General features: G+C 39.6%; 1 protein-coding gene across 1 annotated transcript; it reads right to left on the bottom strand.

The window, feature by feature from the left end:
• Window positions 1-1,165: 1,165 nt before the first annotated feature.
• On the bottom strand, window positions 1,166-22,015 carry LOC103067227 (MON1 vesicular trafficking associated B). The gene is made up of 6 exons (XM_007427797.4): window positions 21,935-22,015; window positions 17,061-17,165; window positions 15,075-15,533; window positions 10,600-11,398; window positions 8,819-8,966; window positions 1,166-7,824 (listed from the first exon to the last, which is right to left on the bottom strand). The coding sequence occupies exons 2-6, from the start codon at window positions 17,143-17,145 to the stop codon at window positions 7,603-7,605; spliced, it is 1,713 nt and encodes a 570-aa protein (XP_007427859.1). The 5' UTR covers window positions 17,146-17,165; window positions 21,935-22,015; the 3' UTR covers window positions 1,166-7,602.
• Between the last annotated feature and the right edge of the window lie 121 nt (window positions 22,016-22,136).

Raw genomic sequence — 22,136 nt, 5'->3', positions numbered from 1 at the left:
ATCTGCCTTGAAATAATACCATGTATCATGATTTACAACATTACAATAAAAGGGAAAAAATCGGGGGGGGAAAGAAGTCTGCGTGTTCCTCCCGCCTCACCCAAGTGGGGTTTCTATTCCTTGTGTGTTTATTTTGATTTTTGAGATTTTTTACTTGAATGAAAGAAAAAGAAGAAATATATAAAAGAAGGAAAGAAGAAAAGAAGAGAGAGAGAAAAATTAAAAGTGCAGGAAACAATACAGTTAAAAGAAAAAAAAGATAAATAAGTGACTTCCAACCTACATTACAGCAGTTACAATCAAAATTATTATCCCTCCTCCCTCTTCAACGTAACAATCTTTCCGTTCTAAAAATGGTGTTACTTCTGCTAAATATTCTGAAAATAATACAATGTATCATGATCTACAATAAAAGGGGAAAAAATGGGGGGGGGTGAAAGTCTGCGTGATCCTCGCACCCCGCTCAAATGGGGTTTCTACTCCTTCCATTGTAAAAATGGCATTAACGTCTGGTAAATATTCTGACACTGCTCCTACTGTCCCCCCGGATGCCTCCCCTCCAAAGGCTTAGGCTCTCCCCTCTGATGGTCCCATCCCTGCACCCATCCCCTTCTTACCTGGGTGGCTCCCCTCCATCCTCGTCCCCCCAGCATGCAGGAGGCTCCTTCCTCCACCAGCGTAGCTTTTCCCGCCTCTTCTCAACCGACACTGTGCAGGAAGACTCAGAGGCAACCGCTCTGCTGCTCAGAGCCCAGTTCAGCCGCAGGCTGAGTGGAGAAAACTAGGCCTCTGTTCATCCTGCCCTCGCGTGCAAGATCAGCACCTGCGTATGCAGATCTTAGTCATGGGGTTTTTCTTTTTCTTTTTCCCTAATATTTTTTATTAAACATTTTCAATACAATAAAAGTATTGAAAATGAAAGATAGATAGAAAAAAAGAGAAAAAAGAAAGAAAACATAGGATTATGACTTCCACACTCCTTTCCATCGAGTAATTGCCATCTTGATTTTTCCCCTTCCTTTTTAACTCTTTTTAATCTCCAAACCCATAATCATCAATTCAGTCTTTTCTTCTTTCAACAAAAAGTCCATATAAGGCTTCTAGCCCTTTAAAACAGTTTTTATCATTTTTCTGCTGACCAGTTGTGGGGGTTTTCTGATGAAATTTCTGATTTTTCTATGGCCAACACAGGAAAAAAACAAACTTCTAGCAGAAAAATGGTAGAGTCCCCGTCTTGCTGTTATTAATACCGTGAGGAAGCCCATTTGGGCACACAATGCAACCAACAGAAGCAGGCTGCTACTCCGATCTTTTGTTAAGAGCACACAATAATGCAGATATTCAGACACCATCCACACTTAGGTCTCCAATATTTTATTAGGCTCCTTCAAGTGCAGCAGTTGACATAGCTTTATTATTTATTTACAAGAGCTCAGTTCTTCCTTCAAGACCTCAGAGACTCTGCCAAAGAGAAATGCTCTGATGGGGCCAAGGATACTTTGCTTACCACACTCCATCAAGTTTTCTATAATGTACAAAAGCAGCAAAAAGGGGGAAATAAAACAATGGTCAAGTGTAACAGCCTTAAGACATTACGTAACTAATACTAGATCCTAGGGCAGGTTATACAACTGAAGAGGATCAGAGAAATGCTGTTTCTTAACAGAATACCAGTAAAGTGTGAAGAATGGAAAGAGATGGAACAAAAGCAAATAAAAGACTAAAAACAGGATCTTATAGAAAGTTACATTTTTCAAGAAATCAAAGTCAAACACATATTTCTGGAAAATGAGGAGCTGTTTGAATTAATAATAAAGTGGAGATTACTCTTCATTTAGCACCAAAAAAGGAAAGATGACATTTTTTAAACAATCAAGTTAATCCCTCCCAGTTCAAAAGAAATTAGTCTGTAGGAACCTGCTCTGTCCAGAGCCGAACAAGCCAGCTTAAACATTAAAGGAGTCTAGGCTTTATCAAGTCTCCCAGCATACAGAATTTTACAATGGATGATGTACATATTTATTTATTTTATTTTATTTATATAGCCACCCATCTCACATTTGTGATTCTGGGCGGCTTACAATTGGTGCTATGCCAGAAGCATTTCTCGGGTGGAAATGCTTCTGGCATAGAACTTTTGCGGCTTTCTTGGTCATCCCCAGCTCCTTGAAATGCATTTGGTAAATAATGCATTTGGAGAGAGAGAAGAGACACTCAAGCATATAGGATTTTCCTTGACCTTGCAGGCAGCCACTGAAAGCATCTATACTGACTGAAATCCTATATAAAAAGACATTATTCTGGCCTACCTGTACCGTTCCAAAGGCCTGAATGATATGTATCTATGAGAAAAGATCATAGCTTATTCTAAAAGTAAAAAATCACTACCAGTCCCTAGACACTCAAACTCAGTCATTAATCCAGCAGCACCCCAGGCTAAATGAAAAGAATGGGCCAAATGTATTAAGTCAGGATGCACATGTGATCCCTAGACCCATTTTTGCAGCCCCCAGGCACTCTCCTCTCCATAGCACTATCACAATTTGACAGCAAGGCAATTTCAGGAGAGGGGACATAAAACAACACATTATTTTGCATTAAAGAAACACCCAGGCCGTTTAAAACAAAAAATGTGGCTCCATCCCCTCCAGGGAGATTACCACATCACCAGCCATGCTGTGGCCCTCAGTGGCTGAAAAAGATAAAAATAAAAGACAGCTCTGGGTAGTAAAACATTGCCCATGTTTGTTTTAAATTATAGACTCATGCCCTTTATATTACAAAGCTTGCCAAGCATTACTTTTTGATCTTGCCTAGATTTAAATACAACTGACTTGCCTGCCTCCAGTTTCCAAAGTAATGAAAAATAACACACAATTTTCACCTATACATAATACAATATTCTTCCACTGGTAATGTGAAACCTCATTTATTCTGCAGGTGCAGGATAACTGCTGACAGGTTTTGTGACAAAGGAAAAAGAAACGTAAAAGAACAGCTCTATCTTTGTGTAGTCCAGCCTGGAAAAAGATACCTTTTGAAAATGTGGCCTTGTTTTTCAAGTCTATTTTCAAAATATGCACTTCAAGTATACACCATCTTATAACAGAAAGGAGCCAACACTTTCAGGAGAGATCCAAAAAAATAAGTTACTTCCACACTCACTGGAGGAAGGGAGACATGCAGAAAGAGCCCAAAGTGGTCTAAATTGCATGGACCAGTAATGGCTGAAGTGCATCCCACCCCTGCAATACAAATATATCCGTTCCACGTTTGGCATAGTTTTAAATGGATCAGCAGTCAGCAATGTTAAATTGTGCTCCCCCTATTCCAGACAGGCCACAGATATAGCAAAAGTAGCAAATGATGTCCAAAATGGAGTTCAAAACCCACTTCATCTCCAGTGTAATGGGAGGCAATTTTATACCCATTGCAGCTGCTGTTGGATGTTGTCAGGTTAAGGAAGAAAATAGGCTTTAACCAGTACAGCTGAGAATGAGTAAAGCTTGCTCAGAATGAATTAGGGGTGAGATGAAGGCAATACTATGGGGGCACAACAGAAAAATGGTATGCTTGTTTCGTGGTTAGGTGCAACTGGGGAAGGGTCTTCAGGTGACCAGTGTGGGTGGGATCAGAGTGGCACTTATTGGTGAATTCTGGGGAATGCAGCATGCCCCCTCTCCTCCAGTCCTTGGTCATCTTCATCTGTCACTATTTTGCCATCAGCTCTAAAGATCTGGGTACAGTTCAATACTTAAATATTGCAACTGCTCTAAAGTAAGGCTGAAGCAACAGAACTGTGGAATGGCATTAGCAAAATCAGGCTGAAATAGCATAAATCACTAAAATAGAGCAACACTAAAATGGCAATATCAAATTCTCCTTCCCAGTTGCCTCTCGAACAGACAAAGAAATCTGGAAGTCAGCATTTATTATCTACATAAAGAAAGGATGAGAAGGGGAGAGAAATCCTGCTGCGTATGACTCAGCTTCCTTTGTGAGTCCAATCTGGTTTTTTTTTTTAAGTTTTATTCAAAGTGTCATGTCTGAATAGGGTGTAGGAAGAGGGCACAAAAGAAGATGGACAGGATCCCGTATCTATCCTATATATATATATATATATATATATACCTATCCCATTCCTGCTATAGTGCCATATGTCCCATTAGCTCATGACATATTTAGACAGCACCATTTGGCAATGACCCAGAACATGCTCAGTAAAGGGAGTATCAGCAACAAGAAGAGAAAATATTCATGCTAGTATAGTTTTTTGACAACTCAAGGACCAGCAGATAGCATTTTAACTCAGCAGTGGAGAAAAGCTCTTCGGTAGACAGCACTGCACCTTAACCTTGTCCCATATAGTTTTGACCAACTTTCTTTTGTGTACTATTCACTCCGAAAACTCCTATTATTCTCAAATTAGTGTTTATAGACCACTTGGACATCTTCTCCTTTGCTATTTACTTGTCTAAAGGGAAGATTTATAAATAAAATAATAATTTAAAAGTAAATAAATTAACATCTCAATGAAGTATATGTTGTGACACTACACATAACTCACTAATGCTAGTTAATTTGCATATGACAGAATTGTCTTTGAGCCCAGCAGAAGGAACAAAGGAAAGACACAAAATAGGGAAAGGAAGAAAAATACAGTCAACATGTAGAATGCCTACTGACAACAGCGTTACCTTTTTTGTCAAGTGTTTCAGATTTCCTTTTTCTTCCCCAATTTTGCAGAAAAATATTGTTTAGAAATTACCTCTCTAAACTTTAGAGTCTAAAGGAATGTAACTTTTAAATTTCCAGTTCCACTTACAGATTTCTTTGATATTTTTGATGCCACTGGTTGAGTGCAGTCTCAAGGTAAATTTTATAACATAGGACTTGAGAAAATAAAGTTATCTGTTTCTTACATCTGAGAAGAAGGAATCCCTTCCAGATTTTAAAAACTGGTTCTTTCAAGCAACTAATTACTAACCAAACTACATTAAAAACAGGCAGCCTCATTAAAAGCATTGTTAGTAAACTTTTTGCACATCTTCAATGACTAATTAAATAATTAAATTAACTGATTAAAATCATTTGCATAAATTAAGTGCTCCCAATTAAATGGGTTCCTTTTTTCTTTTTTTTTTTACTACAGAGACTATAAGTACATACAGAAGTACTTGTATAAAAGTACAAGAATTTACACTACAAATACTTATAGAATGCAGCAACTGTCAAAACTCTTCCTCTTCTAAATGAGAAGGAAGAATGCCACTTTTAGGAGTTTGCCTTCCTAAGACATACATGTTTAAAATGACCTACTTTTACAGTCATTGCTGTTTTCCTTATATCTATATTTGATATAGGTTTAAATAAATTAACTAACTGATCACCTAGATTGCATACAATTAAAACAGACTTAGTTTTAATGGTTTAAAGAAACAGCCTTATTATTTGCCACATTGTCACAGAGGATTCCTGGAAACCTGGAAACAGATAATGCAGTTGATCCTTGCAAGTTAAAGAGATTTTTTTGCTGAGCATGCCGGCAGATGGAGAAAGAAACAGACACATGCCAAGATGGAGCTGATTTTAAAATGGATTTTGTTGGAATTTAATCAGATGTTTCCAGTTCTCATTGTATCAGCTTAGCTAGAAATATAAATCATTGTCATCCAGCCATATTATGCATACAAGCAGTGCTGTTCTTTTATCAGGGTAGAAAAAAGTGCCAGCCAGAAGCAAGCCTGCACCACCAGAAGGAATTGAATAGCAACAGATGCACCCTTCAAAAGCACATCATTCCTTTGCTTCTTGCAGCGTTGACAAAGAGGGTCCAATTCATTTCATAGTTCAACACTATCAACACACCTACAGAGGAATCCCCAGTTAAATTAAGTCTTCCCTCATTACGCACAGACATATACTCTCTCTCTCCTCTTCCATCTTAAGATATGACAAGAAGAGCAGGATTGTGCTCCCAAACCTAAGCCTTATTTTTAACAAATATGAAGGATACGTACACAAAAAAGACCCAGTAAAAGAGCAGCAAATTTATACAGGACACATTTAGCATGGCAGAGCAGCAGCTGCTCAGGAAGGCAAAGGATGCCACGGTTAACTGGGTGTCACCGGCGTCACCTCCTGAGAAGAACCTTTGCCCATCTGCTTGCATATTCCATCAAAATCTGAACTTGGCAGACATGGGAAGAGAGATATTTGTCAGTATTAAACCCAAAAGTACATTTACGATGGGGTTATCTGTCTTCCTAATTATGGGGTGGGAAAAGAGAACAGCGGCACCTCAATATAGGAAAAACTACAAGAACCAGTGTACCATTCCAGTAGCTACCCATAGGAATTTTAAAACATGAAAAAACAGAGCAAGAGAAGAGTAAGGAAGACAGGAAGAAAGTTATGGAAGGCCAAGGGACAATTTAAATCCAATTAGGTTCAACTTAAGACATTAAAAAGTAAGTCAAAATTCCATCATAATTAATTGCACTGTACAAATTGAGCCATTACATACAGACATCAAATTCCTCAAAGGACTACAAAATACCCTTCACATATTAAATACCACATTATATCACACATTATATACCTTCTCATGGTATCAGAACAAAGGGCCGAAGCAGCCTCCCTCATTCAAAGGGTAATTATAGTACAAAATGAAGATACAACATGTATGTTAATCAAAAATACTGCTAGATAGTCCCAGGATGAAAGACTCTTTGGAACTGGGTTTCTTTGACTTACTCGCAAAGTTGCATTAAAATGATTCAAATCAGCTACCTTTGTAGAAAATCATTTTACTAAATTACACACTGTCTGAAAGTGCCAGCCTTCCAATAAATCCGTAGCACCCACCACTGTAGATCTGCCATGGACAGCCATTCCAGAAGAACTATGGACAATCAAGCAGTTTATCAGAAAGCAGCAAGTATTTTCAAACTTCTCTAAGATTTACTTTATTTTAGTCTTCCATTGGGGCTCTCTTTCCACTATTACCCCATTTGGAATATTCTTTGAGACAAGCAGAGCAAGCCAGATTCCCTACCTCCTGATTTTACTCTGAAGGAAGAAAAAGCATCCAGACTGAGTAAATTGCCAAGGAGGAAGAGGAATCCAAATGGTGAAAACAAAGCAATTACCCAGAAATAATAGGAGTGGTATGAGCACTCACTAAAAGAAATGTAAACCCACTAGGCTGCAGAAGCGTCAACGTAATTTAAGCACAATCCTTGTGAAATCCTGTAACTTCCAGTTACATGTCACTTCCAAAGCTATATCAGCCAAAGCCTCCTTAGCTATTTCCAGTCAATCTCAGGATCTCTACCCAAACTCAGTACTTCCCTACAAGCAAAGAACACAAGTGGAAAAAAATATTTAAAAACATCAGGCTAAAGCTTTCTGGATTTATCTCCAACAATGGGACACAGCGCAGCCTGATAAACTCCAATCCTTCTCATATCCACCACCCGTCCCGGTTTAGAGAACAAGACTAGGAGCTCCCCCAGCTCACAGAACAGTTCCATCATCCAGGGCTATTTGTAGGGTGGCACACGTTCAGAATGCATTTCAGAGCAACTGGAAGTCCTAGGTCTAGTGACCTCCTCCAAAGAAGCCATTCTCAGTACCATCTGTTCGGGGGGCCCTGCTTCCTTTCCCAGGATTAGGTGTAGTGGAATACTTGGGTGGGTAACGGATGAAGAGACGGTCTTCTTCCTTCTTTATCCAACGTAACAGCTTGGTCAAAACATTGATGGCACCAGCTTTCGTCACCAAAGGATTGAAACAGGTATATAATTCAAACTTACTGGTAACCTATGAGAAAGGGAAAAAAAAATACTCCATTCAGGCTGCATGACTACCACCGCAGAACATGTATAAGACATTAATTGGAGAATGCAGGGGAAGCCAAAGATTCCAACTAGGAAAGAGAGGAAAACTTTTGAGAATAAGAAAAAGAATTAAGATATACTAGCTCCTTCCCAATTCCTAGATGGAACCTTAATTCATTAGAAAGCATATCAATTATTGTGGTTCCTAAAATTTTGCAGGGACCAAAATGGTCTCCAAACATATCATCAGGAGCCCAAAGTAATACTCTCAGTTTGCAAAATAAAAATATTTCCATGACATACTTTCTGTTTTATAGGCTATGGAATTGCTTAAGATATGTAGTATGAAAAATATTATGTTCAATGTTAAAAATGCCAATTCTTAGTCATACCGTAGAGCTTTTTGAAAGTATTCAAATGTTCTCACTGCTGTAATACAAGTTTCACCAGATGTCTAAACATACTGCTACTCAATAATCTGTCAATTAACAAATTGAAATTTATCATTTTGAAGCTTCCATCCTACTGCATTTACGTGGGAGTAAGCTTGGTGCAGTGGTTAAAACACCAGGCTAGAAACAGGGAGGCTGTGAGTTCTAGTCCCACCTTAGGCACAAGCCATCTGGGTGACCTTGACCTAATTATTTATTTCAGGTTTAGAAAACTGACTAGTGTTACAATTATTAAAACCAATAAGGGAAGATTTATAGTAATTATTATTATTTGCCAAAAAACCCAAATAAAGATTCATAGTAGGGAATCAGTGAACAGTAGAAAGATGAAGACTCCACCTCTCCAATTCTTTCCTGCAAGATGTTTGTCCTTTATAACTATCTTATGTAATAAGATGTATGAGGACAACATGGGTTTAAGAACTCTCTAATGTCCCCATATAACATAGGTCCAACCCATCCATCTGCCAGTCTACCACAGAGTTCCACCCTTAGCCAAGAAAGAGATTCACTGCCATGCCTCACCCAAGCCAATAAAGTCTCCTTTTCAGCTACATGGTAGATGAGACGTAGAGGACGCGAGGTACTGTGGATGCGACCATGAAGGTAGTGGTAGAGGTCAAAGAGTCGGTGCCGTTCATTCTCACTGCAATATGGCCCCTCCAGTTCTGGACTGTAGTAGGTGAGGAATAAGATATTGAGGAAACCAGAGCTTAGAGTTCACCTACACAATGTCTTATCACAGAATAGACTCCAGAATTCATATGTAATGAGCTGTTGTTCTACAGATAGTGCTAGGTGTGGCAATGTTCAGCCTACCGCTAGTCACTTGAGTTTAACGTCATCAGCTTTTGGCAAACACACTAGAATCTTCTGAAGCGACTGCAAATCTGATTCTGCAACAGGCTAGATTTGTGGCTGGCTCTACTGATCTATCATGTTTTGTACTATATTGGTCAAAAGAGGCTTCCTGGACCTTGGAAGACTTTAATAGAAGGAACTGCGGAACACATTTTTGCCAAAATAAATCACATGGCCCATCCCAATAAGATAGGACTGTTACTAATGCTGCTTTTCCTGAAGCAAATGGAGGGAAAGAGAAGGATTTCTAATGCAACATCATCCCTTTAAGGCACTAAAATACATCAGAGTCAATTTCACTTCTTGACATCTTTTAGATTATTGTTTATAAATTTTGCCAACTAATTGGGATCTCATGATGTTCAGCCTTCCTGCAGCCCAGAAGTCCCAAGACAAAATCCTCTTTCTACACATAGATTCTTGTGGACTGGGAGGAAAGAAATGACACATGACTGCTTTATATAAAGCTGAAACTGAACAAATGTAGCTTAGCTCTTCCCACAGCTTCTGGCTGGAAGTTATAAAGAAAGGAAGAGAAAAGGAGTGAGAAGAAACAGCCTCAACTCAGCAAACTTCAAAGGAAAAAAAATCTAAGTAAGATTAGTCCTCAGGTGGAACTTTTTTGTTGAATAAGATAGCAAATCCAGCTTTACCACTGAGCATACACTCAAAATGTAGTATATGTTTACAAACATGTTTGTATTTTGACAAATGAATATTTCAGTGAAACAAACAATACAATATTAAGTGCAGAAAGACATACAGATGCCATGAAATGAGCAAAGTAGAGTGGGATGATAACTGATTGTGTTGCAACTTTCATGTTAATTAATTCTCCAATATGTTTGGATTATTCATATTTTTCTTTTTGAAAAAAAATCAGATTCACTTTCTGTAATTCTACATGCAAAATAAAACTATACCAACCATTAATCATTTATTTATCTTGCATGACTTTATTCAGACTAACTTTGGTATTATGTGAATAATTCAAAAGAGACTTCCTGGTAGTATGAGTACATGTCAGGACATATCTAATCAAGACCAGAACAATAGAGGGGCAGTCGGGAATGACAAAACACACTGCCACATTCAGCTTTGTCTTTTGATGTCAGAACATCATCTTCACCTGCACACTGTCAAAACATCTACAAAATCAAGAGGAACATTAATTTGAGATGAGAGAAAGTTACAACAAAAAATTTCAGGAACTCTTTCTTGGGCAGATGCAGGACATTAAAAAAAAAGGTAGCCATATTTTTAGATATTACTCCAAACATGAACAGAGTGATATATCATATTAAGACATCAGTGGATATCTAGTGGAATCAGAACCAAAAAACAGATGAAACTGGCCCTTATGATGATCATCACAGATACCTCTTTGCTCCAGGACATATTTGATCCTCCTCACAGTCATTTTCCAACCCTCTAAAGCTTATTACCTGGTGAACTGGGGAAGCTGTCGATAATTATCCGGTATATCCAGAGGTTTGTACATAAAGTGCCGAAGATCTGGTACTCCCACCAGCCCCACACTATAGGATGGGCTCTTTAAGCCACTTGAGAGTGCCTGCAGGTAGTTCTGAGTCCTCATGCCCTCCTCAATTCGTTTCTTGCAGTCTGACACAGAATAGAAAGAGTCCTTGTCCGTAGAGAGAAGGATGAGGCAGACAGTACATTCTGAATCCAAATAAGAAATATAAGCATAAAAGTAACAATCAGGGTTGAAACGTGGCAAACAAATAGGTGTCCAAATCTCCCCAGTTTGGAAGGCAGAGGTTGCCCCAATGAGATTGAGCAACAGGTGCAGGTCAGTAGGTTCTAACCGGCAATCTTCAATCACTGTTTTCTCCTGCACTGTGGTGACCAGTTGACTACGAGCCACCAAAATGGAGAAGACCAGGTTAGGGGTGATGGCTTTTTGGAGCAAAGTGCCCAGGGAATCCCGGAGGGAGGCGGGGAGGGGTAGGCAGCGTACAGCTCCAAGGAGGAAACAAGGATCTGATTCTACCAGGTTCAGCAAACGGTCAAGGATCTTTTCCGAGCCAGTCAACAAGCGCCGGAGGTCATAGTTCTTCTTCCGCTCAAAGATGCGGGTGATGCTGGCCTGGGTAAGCATGCTGATGATCTGATCGTAGACATACAAAAGCTCCTGGCGTAGCTGCTGCTCTGATTGTAGGGTGTGCGAAACTGAAACCAGTACCAAGGGGCCCTGTTGCACAAAAACCAGTTTGTGATCATCTGTGGTAAAAGGAGGGAGGGAAAAAAACAGTCAATTGCTTCAGTAGAGTGCAGCATAAATACGATAGAACCAGTTTTGGAAACTCAACAAATGCAATATTAGCTTTCTTAGAATCTCTATTTCTTTTCCTTTAAAAAAAAAAAGTTAAATCAAGGATTTACTGTATTTGAGCTGATGGAGTAAATCTGGGCAAAGAAGAAGAGTCTTAGTATAAATGCCAGGAACTGGGAAGAATAAACCATGAAATTAAAAGTGAGCAGAACACATTTCTGTTTCCATGAGGATTTGAGGAGTCTGTTTCCAGTCCTGGAATGTATCTTCTACTGATTAAAACTAGAAACAAAAGAGACTATATTTGAGAACATTTTAATGAACGTCTTATATTTATGGTGTGGCAAAGAAATTCAGTGAATTTCTGAATGAAGTAACAGTGAAAACTGCTCCTGCATTGAAGAACAAGTCTTATGAATAATAAATATTTTTAATGTCATCCTATTTTTTTTTATCTTATCATCTATGGTCAATAGCTCTTGGAATTCAGGTCAGATAGTTTAATGCAGCTGAGAAAAAGAGGTGTATATTCCTCTAATTGTTCCACTTTCATCAGTACATCCACCAAGTAATACTAAAAACTGGTGATGGTTATTCTAGCAAAAATGTCCCATAAACTGAACTGAACTGGAGCTGGTTCAGCTCCTAATGACTTTGCAAGTATTATTTGCTTCCTTGATACTAAGACTATTGTTCCATTTTTAAAATTAATATGAAAAATCTGGCTGAGTAACTCTGAATCAAGCTTAATACTTCGGCAATAATATAGAAGTTATTTGTCACTGCCTTTTACTGGGATTTTCTTTTTTTACCTCCCAATTTCACCAACAATCCTGGAATACCCAGGAAATGGTCCCTCAGTCCCTTCCACATACTACTAGCTTTTTCAAGATCTGCCTGGATCAGCTAGGTGTGACATAAATCATGTACCCTCTAAAAATGAAGTCCACGTCTCTTCAGGTATACCAAACAACAAAAATTAACTTTTATCAGAAATGAGGATTATAGAGTCTGAGTAGTGAAATATAATTTAAATCATTAAATTGAATTTTCCTGTCTAAAACTTTAAATGAATCAATTTTAAATTAAATCCATCCTGACTTCAAGGCCCATAAATCCCAAGCCAGCATGGCTAAGAATCCTGGCACCAAATCACAGGTTATTTCAATGTATGAATCCAGTCCCTTTTCCCTTAATTAGAATTTGGTGACATCAGCAGATTTCTAAGCTTTCCGCTGGGAGCCTAAAAATGTGGTAGGGAACTTTAAAAAGAAGCATGCATTCGCACCAAGCAGGCACTCGGCTGCACATACCAAAGTATTAATAGCATGGCAAAAGTTCCAGAATTAAGATGTGCTCACCGTAAACTACTTTAGAGTTTGGGATTTTTTCTTTCCTGGATAAAGAGTTGCTCATAAAATCACCTTTCTCTTTGCTCAGCATAATACTACATCATAGTCTGTGGTTTCTACTAAGACAAAAGCCAGAATTTTATCTATTAAACTTAGAACTAAAATCAAATACAAGTTGGAACAAGTTTCTTCTTAAAACAGTCAAAACATGCTTTTGTTCTTCCAGCCATAGCCTTATATAGCTATTCTCCAAGTTCAACTACCCATCCCACATAGAACACTTTATAATAATTTTGTCTTAATGGTTAGCAATGGAGAAAATACAGTAACAGGTTCCATGTTCCACTGGCATGCTACGTTTTAAAAAAAGTTATTAAAAAAACTTGTAGCAAAAAAGAGTACACTCTGTTTTCCACATTACCTTCCATATTCAGGAAGCAACAAGAGAAAGAAGATGGCGAAGGTCAGCTGGGGGCAGCAGGTTGCAGGGGGTGGTGGAGTGCAGAGTGGCCAAAGGGGCAGAGATAGGAGGGAAATAGACGGGGGGGGGGGAGATTTGAAGCGGAGGTGAATGCAACAGAGCAAGAGAAGTGTGAAGTCCTCACCTAACGACCACAATAGGGACTATTGGAACTGCTGTTGCTAAGCGATGCAGTCACATGATGTTTCACCTACTGATCACTTAGCAATGGAAATTCCGGTCCCAATTAGGGTCATTAAGCAAGGACTACCTGTATACCAATTCATACATTGCCTTTTGTTCCTTGAACTTCTCATCCCTCTCTTTTTGAGAAGCTCATCAGTACCACAAAACTGATTTCCTTGGTCTTCCCCTTGACCCCTTCGCTCTTTCTTTATATATTTGTTTTGCAATATGATCCTCATTCGTTCAACTTTTCAGCATAAACTGTCAAATCAGTCATGCTTTTAGACTTGTATTCTTTTCTTTGGCACATGTTCAAACAAACAGATCTATTTAAACCACACATTCCAAACACATCTTTTTCACCAACAATCACCATTTTCATTCATTCTTGAGTCTTCAAAATGGCCCAGGTATTTTTTCTATGCTCTTTTATCTTTGTTCCCATCTACCTGCTCAAGTCACTTAAAAGTAATTTTTTCTCCTGGATCACATTTATTTAGAATGTTGCACCATATTTCCCAAAATTCATCCATGGTTGACCTAATTTATACTTTCTGATAACTAATTAGCCCTTTTGTTCATAATTTAACCCTATGCCCACAGTTCCATACAAGTATTCATCAACTCCACTCCACAAAATTAGATCACCTCCCTTCAGATCGATGACATCCTTCCCCTTTTTAATTTCACACACATCAAAAGTACTTCCTTCCATTTCATTTCATTTCTTGCTGATTCATGCTCTTTAAGATGTATTCCTCTTACATTTCAAGTTGCAAACTTCTCTGTGCTACAGTGGTATAGTGGTTAAGGACCAGGGAAACTCAGGTTCAAGTCCACTCTCAGCTATGGAAGTTCACTAGGTAACTTTGGGGTTTCTTTCAGCCCAACCTACTTCATAGGATTGCTACTATGGGGGAAAATGGAGTAGGGAGTGCTATGTATTATGCCTTGAGCTCTTGGAGGAATAGTGGGATGTTAAGTCTAACAAGCAAATGAATACAGTGGTCACTGCCAGATGGGCCCATAGATATTGACTGCTCCTGCCTACCATGGCTTTTTTAGTAAAAAAAAAAACGTTTTTAGTAAAATAGGAAAAGAATCAGTTAGGTTATCAGCCTTAGCTGTACTTGCATTATATAAAGCGTTCCCTGCTAATGCTGAAGACACATTACTGGTCGGGTTTGTGCATTTCGGCCAGTATACTAGAAGCTTAACCAAAGCAGTTTTACTCCAAGCACCCCCACACTATTCTATGCAAGGTAAGATTTCTAATTTAGAAATTACTTTGGAAGTTGACATACTGTTGCCTATCTTCCACCACCTAGAATATACATATAGTATAATGATAACCTCAAGATACACTAAGTATCAAGGGAAATACAACTGTTTTTGTGGTAGTGGATAGACCAGCCTAGTTGCAAAGGGCCTCAGACATTTTAATAAACAATCTTGATCAAAATGGGTACAAATGGGTACAAATCCAGTGCTTATGTAACACCTTAACAAAATCTAAACACTGCAAGCTCGAGCTTTTCCTATTTTGGATAAATCATAGGCTCACATATCATCCTAATAAATTACAATATTTACCAAGCACTACTCCTTTTAAAACTTTTTCCATACCAGAATAAATGGAGCGGATAGAGTTATCCCCACTTTGGATGAATGAAACGAGGGCCATCATGACACCCATGGTGGAACTGAGGGCTTCTTCGTTGCCGTAACGTGAGTAAATGGGTTTCCCAGCCTCACTTAAAATGAAGACATGTTTCCTGTGTGCCCGCCAACTCTCAGCTGTCACATCTTCATCTCGGTATGTAGCGAGGCGTGACTGTATCACTGCCTCCTCTTCTCCTGATGGTCCATCGCCTATCACCATTTGTCGGCGAAACTCACTCGAATCTTCCCAAGTGTTGTCAATTGAGGTTGAATCAGACACATCTTTGTCACTCAGTTCCTCTGGGGCTTCTCTCAGCTCCTCCTGCCCGTTCACTTTGTCAACTACCATATTTAACGGTCCATTATTTGGGGCAGCAGGTGCCTCCTCCTGCTTCTCTGAGACAGAACACGACTCATCCCCATCTGGAAAAGCATATTGAGAAATCACAGTAAAAGAATCCAAAAATACTCTTTGCCCCCCCCCTTCCATAATCTGGATCAATAACTAGAGACCTCCACTTACTGGGCAGATTAAAATAAGTAAGCATATCCATGAATAAATCAAGCCTTCACAACAAATTCAATAAGCTGAGCACACACACACACACACACCCCTCCCATTGTCTTAAAGCAAATGGTCAAGCCTCCCTTACTTTTTCATTATGTCTGAACTAGTTCCCAGAAAAGAGGATATCTGGGGTAGATGGGAGTTGATTGCTGCAAAGTGGCTAGAGCTACCCCCTATATAAGAGAAAATGTTTGGGCAGTTTGCTTTTTTTGCTTCCTGTATTATTTTCATGTATTTCTCACTCAACATGGTAGAAAGCTATACTACCAGTTTTCAGCAATCATGGTCAGATAAGTAGACACCAAAGCCTGCACTAAAACATGTTTTGTTTCCACTTATGTGATGTATGAACAAAGGTATAGGGTTCATATATTGTGCTAAATCAAGATTTGTTCCAACCACAATTTACTAATATCTTATAAATGCTAGACTAATACATACCACTAAGTTATGGTTTACAAGCCACACTGGCTAGGTTCGTACAACATATTAAGCCAAAAACCCAATCCCCACACACTATAATTTACTAAGATAGGTGAACCTAAGTACTACAATAACTAAAACTATTTTATGGCTTATTTTGTGTGAAAAGGCCATAGTGGCTTGGTCAATAAACCATGTTTTAACATACCATGTAAATTCAGTGCTCCCTGCTCTTTTTTCCAAATTCTTCTTCCAAGCCCCTTTTTCTCCATTAGTCCCAGTGCTTTTGAAAACAAAGGTTAGATATCTGCAAAATGTGTGGATTCACACATAGTTCTTATCTTTGTTTCTCCCTTTGTTGTGCAGAGGTTTAAAGTATAAATTTTTTGGACCAAGGACCTATCATTACAGCCCTTGGAACAGTACCAAATATATTGGTTGCACTATACTCAGTTCAAGCTGTATCACATCACACCAGCCAGCTTAAACCAAATAGTGACCGCAAAGTGAAAAGAATCTAGTGTCAGAATGAAAAGCCCACTATAGCCAATCAGAAGGTCTGGGATAGAAGAAATCCACTGTATCAAAGTTAGGCAACTTTTTGAGCCAGGGAGGGTATAACTGTATGTGGTGGGTATACTCACAAAATAGTTGTCCTGGAAAACTTGCCTGCCCACAAAACACTTGCCACAAATTATTCACTTCCCAAGAAGTAAACTAGTTCACACAAGTTGCTCTCTGTTATACCAGAGAGACCCAAAAGGCATTACTGCAAATAAATGTTGTGAGAGGCTGATGTAGCCTCCAGCACGTAGTTTCCTATTTAATTTTTTTTTTGAGCTAAATGAACCTAAATCAGACAAGCAGGGAGCCTGGTGGACATCAAAGGAGATGTTTCTGGGCACTACACTTTCTGCCCCTGCTCTGCAGCTCCAAACCAGATAGCTCAAAGTACTCACATCTGTCTGTAGGATCCAGCCCACGTTTCTGCTCAGGGAGGTCCATCCCCCCTTTACAAGGTAAGCCAGGGTCTTCGTTCTCCATCTCTACATCTCAAACAACAACTGCAAAGGCAAAAGGCAAACATGAGGAAATTCCCTGAGTCGCAAACAGGATGCAGGTGCTGTGGTGCCTCCTCACCAGGCCCAACCCATTTCTCAAATTAGGAACAGAGCTACAAGTACCACCTCTCAAGTACCCTATGCCCTCCACCCTAATAACAAACAGTGAGCCTCATGCAACCCTTCAGGTTGGAATGTACCAATCCAGATTGGGGGAAAGGACACAGCCGCTTCCTGGCTCTTTGCAAAAGTCAATCTGTGAGATGCGCCTGCCCTCCCAGCTATAATCTCAATCACATGCCCAAGCAGGAGTGCCTCAAAGAGACTGCAGGAAATACCCTGGTCACTAATCACTACATGCAAGTTCCTGGAGCTGCGTTCCTGGAAGAGACTGCATCTCCTTAGAGATCTCTGTTCTATCGCTGGTATAACTGATAAAATTCAACTGAACTGTAAACTTCTTTTACAGAAGACAGTCCTCAGCCTGAAGAACTTTTTGCTTGAATTCTAGTTTAGAGATAAAGGACCATTAAAAGAAAACAAAGGCCTTGAAGTTGGCCATTAATGATTAGTACCAGGACAGGAGGCTGAACGGGCTAGACACAAAGACATCCTACTGGTCCGCTTCCGCCACATTAATAATTATTTAAGTAAAAATGCAATCCTCATTATCTCAATAAACGAGAAAAACAAAAAAACAAAGCAAACATGGCATCCACAAAGCACTGAAAATATAAACAATGTGTAATAAAGCGAAAAACAAAAAACAAAGCCAGTACAGGAGCAAATAGCAAACACATTATTTGGGAGCGTATATATAAACACATCTTGTAATCTTAGAGAGATGAAATGTTAAATATCCGTTATTCTATAAAAACAATTTTACAGATGGAGGTATATTTAGTTCTAAATTTTCATCCAAGCATATAAATTAGCAGAGACAACTTTTATGTGTACAGTATATGTGTCCAGATTTTCTTTTGGGGGGAAACATGTTCTCCCTCTTTTGGCCCTCTACTGGCAAGACTGTGTTCACACAAGATGTTTATTATGAAGTGGTGTCCTCAATTAGCCCGATCTAAGGAATTTGCATAAGTCATATTACTAAAGCCACTGGCTAGGTTTACACAATAAGTTGGACTACAGTGTAGTTTGCTGGTTTGTGATCCAATGTGTCAAATGAACACAGCATAAAAATCGACTGCTCTCATACTTCAGAAAAAGAGAACCATTTAAAGAGATTTCTACATTTTTTGGCTGTTCCATTTTGGTCTAAAGAGAACTGAAATAATGTGAAAGTAAGCAGATGCCAAGAAAGATAGAGCTCTTTTACTTTACACTGTTGTAGAAAAGAAGACATTTTGGTAGGTGTTAACTTGACATATAGAGAAAAACTAAAAATGAACCTGCTAGCTATTAAAAGGAGCACCCGTTTTCGTTTTTCTACTCAAGAGAGCAGACATTTTTGGAAAACTGTCCTATGTTCCAGGTTGAGGAATATTAATCTCAGATCTGAAAAGAGGGACAGCTATTGATATAGACTGAAATCAGATTTAAAACAATGGCTAGAATTACACATTGCACTAAGACTTTTTTTAAAAACCATGGGTTGCTGAATAAGCCACACTTGACTTGGTTCTCACATAACACAAAAACAAAAACTATTACTTGTAAACCATAGTGGTGGGTCAACATAACGTAAGTCAAAACTAAGCAAACTACATTATGACTTAGTACAGCATATGAACCCAGCCTAGAGAGCTATAAAACTCCTTATCTCAAAAGATTAGGACCAGGGATCATTCAGCAAAGCTGGTTTAGGAGGAGATTTACAGGCAAAGAAAGCACTTTCTCACACAGTACATAATCTGTAGAATTCATATCACAAAACATGATGGCCAATAACTTGGATGGCATTAAAGAGGGAACTGAATAAATATATGAAAGACAGGTGTGTCAAGAGCTATTAGCCTTGAGACTCATTGTAACCTCTCAACTGGAGACATCCTGCCTCCAAACATCAGTTTCAGGAGAAAGGGGTGGAAGAGGTTAACGTCTCCATCTCATAGCTGAGAGCATCCCAGAGCTATGGGGTCCTGGCCTGAATTGGGAGGGCTATTCATATATTCTTATAAATAGTTTATAAACAAACATCTTAGGACACCCCTGCTTTCTAGTACCTAATTCAAAAAAAAAAAAGTTATTCAGAAAAAGCTGGTTGTGCATGGCACTGATTGGCTAGCACTTGAGATGGCACACACTTTCCTTCATGTGTTTTTAAGCTTCCTGAAAAAAAAAATAATAAGTAGAGGATCCAACTGAAGTTTCAGAAAAGAAGCAAGATTACCAGCTAAATCAGGACAGCATTTGGTTTCCTGTTGTGCACATTTACCATTTCAGTTGCTGTTAAGCTGAGAAGCTTCTCTTCTGAACATCCCATTCTCAAATCATTTATCATAGGCTTGTAAATAGTCTTCAGGATGAGTCAAGGATTCAAATTATGGTGTAGGAAAATTTTTATTAATTGGAAATGGAGAAGAGGGGAGGAAGAAAAAAAATGTGCTTGAATATTTATTTTCCCTTTTCGGGACATTAGGCCACCACCATCGTTAAACACGGGCAACTGGTAAAAATATTTGTCAATAACCTTTGTTAACTGGTTTGCAAAGCTACTTCTTGGATTTCCAGCTCATAGACACTCCTTTTGCCATCTCAAACAGTGATGACAACACTGTACCTGAGTAGAGGATTTAGAAATAAATGGCTGCATTTCAGAACAATCAAGGTCTTCTTCAAGGAATGATGTTCTGCTCAGCAGTCTTCAACTCCCTCAATCCTGGAGACAGGGGTGGCCAATATGATTGATCATGGATCAATCCATGATTGATCATGGATAGCAATTTCCACCAGGCAAATAGTCCTGGCGTTGCTCACCTTTTCCAGAGATATGGCAAACCCACACACATAAAAATTAGAATAAATAAAATCAGCAAAAATTCTCAAAAATTCAGTGTTGTTGCCTCAGGTGAGATCTCATGCCAGAACACTGAAACTTTGTAAAATAAACCATTTTTTGTTTAATGGTAATAAAAATGTTGACGTTCCACGGGAGACATGAAGGTGCCACGCTGCCAACCCTAGAGAACATCTTACCCAAATGATGCCATAACATCATCCCTGCCCCATGGCTGGCAACTTTGAGGCTTCTAAAAAAAGGAAAAATAGTCTTGCTCTCAAGTTGCATATACTGCTATCTTCATCAAAGGTAGAACAAGTTTTGCAGTGCTAGGTGATACTGTTTAAAGTTCAATTATCATACTGATGACACAAGTACTGCAGTATAGAAGAAAGCATTACTGTACCACATGGCTAAACACATATGAGAAGAGCATTTATACAGTTTAAGTAGCATCAGCCCATCTGAAGCATTAACTTAGGAAGGCAATGTTTTCCAGCAAGAATCTCCTCCACACTCTATGGAATCGGGCACAATGAGGTTACTGACAGCAGAGTGAGAAAATAATCTGCTACTGGATTGCTTATGAAACCTGCTACCACCTGGGTCTCATCTCAAATAAATGAACAGATCATTGAGAAGACACAGAGGGTCTGAATTCACCCCAGCATAATTCAGGAATCGGACAATCTCTTTGACAGACACCTCTGCAAGCCAGCAGCTGGAAACAGGATGTTAACCATTTATTATTTTGTACAAATGGGTCTAATTTTAAATAGAAGATGCCACGTGTTTCATATCAAAGGAAACATATCTCTTTTCAGTAATTTTTCAAGCAACAATACCTGAGAGAGTGAAACATACTCCCATTCATCTGTGACCAAGTCAGAACATCTCTTTATCTCTGTACACAAACCAAGATCTATTTGCAAGGACATCAGCGTCCAGTATTAGACAGACACCATTCCATCTTAGAAGTTCAGAAAGCACAGCACTTATATTCCCAGAGAGAAATCCCACGTTAGCAGGTTCAACAATTTCAGAGAAGCTCAGAACCAGTTTCACTTTCACAAACAGACTTACAACCGCCTTTGTCCCCCACTAAGTACCCTCCTCTACTATAAGTGAGCGACCAAGGAAACAAGCTGGCAGAAAGTGTCAAGTTTGCCAAAAGGGCGTTTTGTTTGGTGTTCTTAACATTGGGCATCATTAGTGGATAATTCTATTGGTGTTGCTGCTTCTAGAAGATTTTTCATTCAAAGGAGTCGGATGTAGCCTTTTATGTTTCCATGAAAACGATCTCCTGCCGTATCATTGGCGCGTTTGCTATGCTTTTGGGATAAACTGCTGCAATTCTCTGGCGCAATGGAGATTTTGCCACACTCCTTAGAAATTCAACAAACGTGGCAAGCTACTGGCTCAGCTTCTGGGGCTGACACAGAGTGGCTCTAGGAGCAGCGATTAGTTTGACGGTGAAACAGAACCTCCAAGCAGCATCCTTGGGGGCTCGAAGAGCAAGGCCAATATCTTTTCCCCTACTTCCTTGGGACCTTTCCCGGCCGGCCCCTTCTGAAAACGGAATGCTGAACCAGATGGACTGTTAGAACTGGTCCTGCAAGGTCAGTCTTACGTCTCGACCCGCCTCGGGAGCCTCCGGTTCAACCCACAACACCTGAGGCCATCCGATTCGGAAGGGAGGAAAAATCCCGCAGGCTCGCTGCCGGCAGCCCCACCCCTCACCCTGCCCGGGATGGGAGAGCCGAAAGGGGACCCCGCGCTGCCCCTCAGTTCCAAAGCCACCGGCTTTTTTTCTCACCATGGACTCGGTAGCCGCTCGCACACCCATACAGAACAGAACGCCAGCGCTCCGCGGCCACACTTCCTGATTCGGAGTGGCAGGAGGCGGGGGAAGTAGAGACATTGACGGCCGCCTCCACTAATCACACAACGAGTGGAGGGGAGGGGGCGTGGCTTGCGAAGTCCAAACGCGAATCGTAGCCCGCACAGTCAGAGCGTAG

Source organism: Python bivittatus, unplaced genomic scaffold (genome assembly GCF_059951505.1).
Source record: "Python bivittatus isolate LINGU-HERP-01145 unplaced genomic scaffold, Pbiv_v1 ctg000220_np1212, whole genome shotgun sequence".
Lineage (NCBI taxonomy): Eukaryota > Metazoa > Chordata > Lepidosauria > Squamata > Pythonidae > Python > Python bivittatus.
The sequence above is the reverse complement of the archived record's forward strand: the minus strand, read 5'-3'. Positions and strand labels throughout refer to the sequence as shown.

Coding starts and splice junctions, on each gene's coding strand:
- LOC103067227 (XM_007427797.4), bottom strand. CDS start 17,145: ATGGAGAACGAAGACCCTGGCTTACCTTGTAAAGGGGGGATGGACCTC. Junction 15,534..17,060: donor GCTGGATCCTACAGACAGAT/GTGAGTACTTTG, acceptor ATGCTTTTCCAG/ATGGGGATGAGTCGTGTTCT. Junction 7,825..8,818: donor AGGAGACTTTATTGGCTTGG/GTGAGGCATGGC, acceptor CCTTTCTCATAG/GTTACCAGTAAGTTTGAATT.